We start from the raw sequence: 6601 nt of genomic DNA, 5'->3' as shown, positions 1-6601 counted from the left end.
CACCAGTGTGCAACCCCTAGTGTTAACTGTAAGTTGTATGTATGTTGTATGTAATACTGTATGCATTGTGTGCTTGTATGTATGTGTCCTGATGCTTTGTGAATGTTGTTTGTTGACAGTGAGGGATGTTTGAATGTTGTTCAGCACCAAGGACAGTAGGATGGATGGGTGAATGTTTATTGATGGGGGGGATGTGTGAATGTTTATTGATGGGGGGGGGGGTTGTGTGAATGTTTATTGATGGGGGGTTGTGTGAATGTTTATTGATGGGGGGTTGTGTGAATGTTTATTGATGGGGGGTTGTGTGAATGTTTATTGATGGGGGGTTGTGTGAATGTTTATTGACGGGGGGGTTGTGTGTGAATGTTGGTTATTGACGGGGGAGGGATGTGTGAATGTTGGTTATTGACGGGGGAGGGATGTGTGAATGTTGGTTATTGACGGGGGAGGGATGTGTGAATGTTGGTTATTGACGGGGGAGGGATGTGTGAATGTTGGTTATTGACGGGGGAGGGATGTGTGAATGTTGGTTATTGATGGGGGAGGGATGTGTGAATGTTGGTTATTGACAGGAATGAATGTGTGAATATTGACAGGAATGGGGATGTGTGGATGTTGTTCAGCACCAAGGACAGTAGGATGGATGTGAATGTTGGTTATTGACAGGGAGGGATGTGTGAATGTTTATTGACAGGGAGGGATGTGAATGTTCATTGACAGGGAGGGATGTGTGAATGTTGGTTATTGACAGGAATGGATGTGTGAAGTACCAGGCCCATGGATAGATGTGTGAATGTTATTCAGCACCAAGGACAGTAGGGATGAATGGGTGAATGTTGTTCAGCACCAAGGACAGTAGGGATGGATGTGTGAATGTTATTCAGTACCAAGGACAGTTGGGATGGATGTGTGAATGTTGTTCAGCACCAAGGACAGTAGGGATGGATGTGTGAATGTTGTTCAGCACCAAGGACAGTAGGGATGGATGTGTGAATGTTGTCCAGCACCAAGGACAGTAGGGATGGATGTGTGAATGTTGTCCAGCACCAAGGACAGTAGGGATGGATGTGTGAATGTTGTTCAGCACCAAGGACAGTAAGGATGGATGTGTGAATGTTGTTCAGTACCAAGGACAGTAAGGATGGATGTGTGAATGTTGTTCAGTACCAATGACAGTTGGGATGGATGTGTGAATGTTGTTCAGCACCAAGGACAGTAGGGATGGATGTGTGAATGTTGTTCAGCACCAAGGACAGTTGGGATGGATGTGTGAATGTTGTTCAGCACCAAGGACAGTAGGAATGGATGTGTGAATGTTGTTCAGTACCAAGGACAGTAAGGAGGGATGTGTGGATGTTGTTTATTGACGGGAGGGATGTGTGAATTTTTATTGACAGGGAGGGATGTTTAGAACCAAGGACAGAGAGGGATGTGCGAATGGTGTTTAGGACCAAGGACATGGATGGATGCGTGAACGTTGTTATTCACCGGGGACAGGTATAGATGTATTGCTTAGGGATGGATGTGTGAATGTTGTTCAGTGACAGGGATGGATTCGGGGACAGTGTGTGCTTGTGAATGTTATTGAGCACCAGGGATGGGTGTGTGGATGTTTTTCAGGGACAGGGATGGATTCTTGGAGAGGGGTGTTTGTGTGGATGTTGTTCAGCATCAGGGATAGGGATGGATTCAGGAACAGGGGTTTTGTCTGAATGTTATTTAGGAACAGGCTGTTTGTGTGAATGTTATTCTGCACCAGGGGTGGATGTTGTTCAGGGATTAATGTTGTTAAGGGACGTGTGGATGTTGCTCAGCACCTAATACAATGCTTATTACCATTCAAGATTGATGGGCTAATTGTGAATTTTTCCCTCTTGTGCGCTTTATACCATTTCAGCACAAAGAAGAGATGGAACAATGAAGTAATTATACATGTTGTACAATAGGAGCTTTGTTCAAACATTTAAGAAAACGGTCACCATGGCTCAGCGTGCAAATGGTCCAAGTCCACCTGTTGTGTCTGAAGGAGTTGTCACCCAAATTTCATGAAAATAATGTTATCATTTTGAGACAGTATATACAAATCTCATCTGGTTATTGAATAAAGGTTTCTCTCGAAAACAACTGCAGTGAAGACATAATTTTCTCTACTAAGGTACGCTGTTTGAATTGAACTGTTTAGAATTGAGCGCCCATAGATGTTTGACCTTTTGAAATGAACTCTGCCAAACGAAAAAGTACACATCTTTGCCTCAAAATACACTGAAGTGGCTAAAGAAGGTCTATATAGTTGTCCTCTTGCACACTGCATGTTGAGGAAACTCGTATCCTGGACGTCTTCTTCTTCGTCATATCATCATCACATCCTGGAAGTGACCCGGCTTTGTAGCAACCTTATTAAACTGAAGCCTACTTTCGACCGGCCGTAATAATTGCCTGGAATGTTTTTTCGAACTGCAAAGCGAAGCATATAATCACCATTGCTTTCCCGTAGGCGTTCCATTGCATGCATGCAGCCCTTCTCCACTAGTTTCAGTACAAGACCATGCATTAGCGTCCCCTTGCAAGGTGTAATAACACTGCAGCCCATAGGACGAACCCTTTTCACATGCTCTAATAGCTTAGGATGACATCCGCGCTTGCATCATTTCGTCCGTTTAAAGAAAGGTTCTCTGCTATATCGTAAATTGCAGCTGCAAAATTTTGCAGAAAATTACCACAAAAAAGGATTGGAAAACACTACTAATGTCGTAGAATGCCAAAATCAATTATAATGGCATAGAAGATGTGAAGAAAATTGACTATCCATAATGTGCTATACCATATTGTGTATGTTTAGTCATTTGTTCAAGCTTCCGTTGAGAATTTTAAAGCAGCGGTTTCTGTCCTCCTATAATTCCACAGGGTGCCATAATACCGCCACATAAAAAGTACAATAGAGGCCTTAACAAGATTGTCTTGAACACATAAATATCTGAAGTGTATATACCTCAGAATTAATGATACTACATTGTCACGTCTCTTTTAATCACTTAAGAGTAGTGTATTGTTTCTCATGTGGGGGTATTATGGCAGAGATGATATTACATACATTTTTTGGCTCGTGGACACAGTTTTGGCCTGTAGGAACGATTTTGATACGGGAGATAGTTCCCAGCAGTTGTGAGCCCCTATGCTCTAGCTCTTAACTACTAGTATTCTTCAAGCAGAGGTTGGGTCGGGGGAATAGTAGTGGCTGGGATTTCTTACCGCCCCCTCCCGGGACAACGACTATCCCCCGACCCAACCTCTGCTTGGAGAATAGCTTTCAACCAATCAGCGCTCCGAGCGACCGACCAAAGAAACCTGTTTGACCACCGTGAGCGGTCAAACGGTCAGTCTCGATCTGTCTTTTTTTACCACTTCGACATTAGACATTATCTGCACCAGAGGATTAACAACTTAGCAGTCCGTTGCTCCTCATCACACGAAAACGTTAGATACTCAGTAATTCTAAAAGATACAGTATATGACATACCCGATATGAGTAAAAGTACTTAGTGCCATGTTCTAAACAAAAAGTAGGTCATCTTAGTTAATGTATAACAATATTTGCATAAGGGCGGCCAAAATAGCAGCTGTACAGCACAGACACAGAATCATCTTTGTCGTTTGTCTCCCTCCAATTCTATCATCGGTTATCCGCACTTCCACGTACGGTTGACAAGAATGGACCGGGCGCTTGTCGGTAAGGTTGCCATAGTAACAGGGGCGTCCCGAGGGATCGGTAAAGGCATCGCTCTACAACTTGCGGAGGCCGGAGCCACAGTGTACATTACAGGTGACCTAAATTTCATGTAGCACATGTTAATAAACGTGAATATCAATCAGAAATTGAAGTTTCAGTGCAACAATGGAAATGTGGCAACTTCAAGAATGGTGTTGACACCACTTAGAGCATATATGGCATTTTGATGTCTCGAGATATATATATTGTGACAGTCATACGGGTAAAGGGCATGATCTTATGTGTATATCAATGAGTAAAATTTATGGTTCGTGAATATGACATTAAATTTTTCGTTAAGGACCATTAATCTCTGATGTTCTTAACCCTTGGTTTCAATAAAGACAGTGCAGTGCACAGTTTAACCAACTACATGCATATAGTCCTTAAAAGCTGTATGAATCACACACCGTGAACTCATATGTTCAGATCTACCTCTACACAATAATGATACAATCTGGCTAAATGAACCAATGAGCGATTGTTCCTGGACCCTTTCCATACATATGATTCTCGACAAGTCTCCAGGCAGACGTGTCGGCTGGATGACAAAAAAAGAGAAGAATTTGGCCAAATAGGGACAACTAAGTTGCCATGGGAATTCAGTCTCTCTTTTGCAGCTATCCGCCGGCCGGTCAGTTTACTTCTACTAGGCTTTCATTCCTAACTAAGCCAAAGCCCCCTATTTCTATCAGAGTCTGGTAGAGACTAGTACACGACTACTTGTTCCAGGTCGGACGCTGCTGCCCAACGGCCGGGGTACGTCACTCACAGACTGTGTGGAGGAGGTACGGAATTTATCCATCAAAAACAATTTAAAGTTGTGTTATTGATTTATCAATTGAATACAAAAACACCACGTATATGATTAGGTACAAGTAAGACGTTAATACTAGGTTCATCTCAAAGCAGATGTTGGGAGAGCCTAAATCGTTACTCTATAGTAACCGCCAATGGACTTGACGAAAACGGTCACTGTAGGCAGGTGGTCACTTTAGACATGATACCTTGCTGTCAAAAATCTAAGGAAAAAATGATTACAAGGGTGGTTTGGAAGGATGTGACCTTTTGTTTGGTTAACTTTCAGATAAAGAAAAGAGGAGGGCGCGCCATTCCCGTCCAGTGTGATCACGAGAAAGACGACGAGGTCAAAGACCTGTTTGACAGGGTGGCGAGGGAACAACATGGGCGCCTGGACATCCTGGTGAACAACGCGTACAGCGCCGCTCCGGTAAGTCCCACCTGCATTATTTAAGTCATTGTTTAAATATATATATATATATATATATATATATATATATATATATATATATATATATATAAAAGACGTCTCAATTCGGTCTTTCATCAAACTATATGTATACCTCGTAACTCCCTCAAGGTCCCTTCACACGAGAATCAGAACATATATGGGCCGGAATGCCATCTGAGCAGAATTCTTTGTGTATTCCTGGGAATTCGTAATACTATATATTCTAAAAATTCTTACTGAATTCCAGATATTTTCTGTCTATCCTTATGCCCGTCCCGAATGATGTTGTCATGATCAAAACTTTCGCTGTGTATTTGAGGTGGAGAAATACAAAACGGCATTAAAAGTGTATTCTAACTACAGTGCGGCCGTATTCTAAGTCATTCTAACATTTTTCGAAACATTGTGATCTCATTCGATGGACAACCGGCCGGCCACAAGAATGAACACAAATATCTATTTGGAATTCCCGCCCGAATGTGGCACAAATTTTGCAATTTCTTCAGCAGTTCGGCTGGTTCTGCTTGATTCCTGTTGATTCGGTTTCAGTTTGAGGGCCCTATTACCAAGATACAAACTACAAACTGTCAGGGGAGGACGTCTGCTTCTGGCACGGCAATATCTTATCGCCGAAATTAGTATTTCTAGTGGGCTCTCCAGAATCATTTAGTCTTAGTCTTTTGGTGATGTTTCAGTGATTTCTAAGATGTGATCTTCCAATGATCTCAGTGGTCTTTCAGTGATCTCCAAGATTTTCAAATAATACCAATAAACTTCTGGTTGCTCATCGGTTGAACAATGCAATGACCAGTTTCTGTTATTGTTTAATGCAGGCTTGCATAGATCATATCGAGGAGCCGACGAGTTTTTGGGACGAGCCTTTGGAAACTTGGAACCAAACCAACAGCGTAGGAATAAGGTATAATATCTGCTGACAATTCCCTCTTCTCAATAAATAGAGCACTATAAAGTAAACAGCATTAAAGCAGCATTGAGACATAAAACAAACAGAAAGACTAAGCTCAGTAAGAATGAACAATATCAAACAATCTGGTGACTGGTTAAGCTGTGTAGTGAAGTTCCGTGTGTTTTCCCAGAGGTGTTTACATCTGCGCTGTACACGCTGCCCGGCTGATGGTACCGGCTCGGAAGGGGCTCATCGTCAACATTTCCTCCGAGGGAGGGCTCACGTATGGTCTGAACCCGTGCTATTGTGTCGGCAAGGCAGCGGTAAGATATCCACTCCTGCAAGACCTAGTCTCCAAGCAGACCCAACGGTGCCTTAGAAATAGTATCAAAGCTGGCCAGGGACTTAGTATAGCGGCACCCGTTTGACTCCCTTAGCCGGCTATCTCCCTTTGGCCGGCTATACTCTTTGCCAGCTTTGATATATTATCTCTAAGGCACCGATGGGTCTGCTTGGAGACTATGCAAGACCCACCTTTTGTATATGTCAAGCATTGGCCCATCCCGGTGCGTTATCGCTGACCATCCATAAACCAATCAGATGCTCGTCCGCCTGATGTTGGAGGGAAAGCGATCAGCCAACCACGTTGCCTTTTAACGGTTACCAGCGACGTGAT

The 6601-nt window shown here is 43.0% G+C and overlaps 1 protein-coding gene across 1 annotated transcript; it reads left to right on the top strand.

Annotated features, from left to right (window-relative positions):
• Positions 1 to 3561: 3561 nt before the first annotated feature.
• On the top strand, positions 3562 to 6582 carry LOC118403548 (dehydrogenase/reductase SDR family member 1-like). Its single transcript, XM_035802282.1, has 6 exons — positions 3562 to 3820; positions 4499 to 4554; positions 4854 to 4997; positions 5852 to 5937; positions 6116 to 6248; positions 6526 to 6582. Exons 1-6 carry the CDS (start codon positions 3709 to 3711, stop codon positions 6580 to 6582), a joined length of 588 nt encoding a protein of 195 aa, XP_035658175.1. The 5' UTR covers positions 3562 to 3708.
• The last annotated feature ends 19 nt before the right edge of the window (positions 6583 to 6601 follow it).

This window comes from Branchiostoma floridae, chromosome 16, assembly GCF_000003815.2.
Source record: "Branchiostoma floridae strain S238N-H82 chromosome 16, Bfl_VNyyK, whole genome shotgun sequence".
NCBI lineage: Eukaryota > Metazoa > Chordata > Leptocardii > Amphioxiformes > Branchiostomatidae > Branchiostoma > Branchiostoma floridae.
The sequence above is the reverse complement of the archived record's forward strand: the minus strand, read 5'-3'. Positions and strand labels throughout refer to the sequence as shown.

What these genes read in the sequence shown, in the direction of transcription:
- LOC118403548 (XM_035802282.1), top strand. Translation starts at nt 3,709, where the DNA reads ATGGACCGGGCGCTTGTCGGTAAGGTTGCCATAGTAACAGGGGCGTCC. An exon ending in TCACAGACTGTGTGGAGGAG is followed by an intron (nt 4,555 to 4,853) that starts GTACGGAATTTA and finishes GTTAACTTTCAG; the next exon opens with ATAAAGAAAAGAGGAGGGCG. An exon ending in ACCAACAGCGTAGGAATAAG is followed by an intron (nt 5,938 to 6,115) that starts GTATAATATCTG and finishes GTGTTTTCCCAG; the next exon opens with AGGTGTTTACATCTGCGCTG.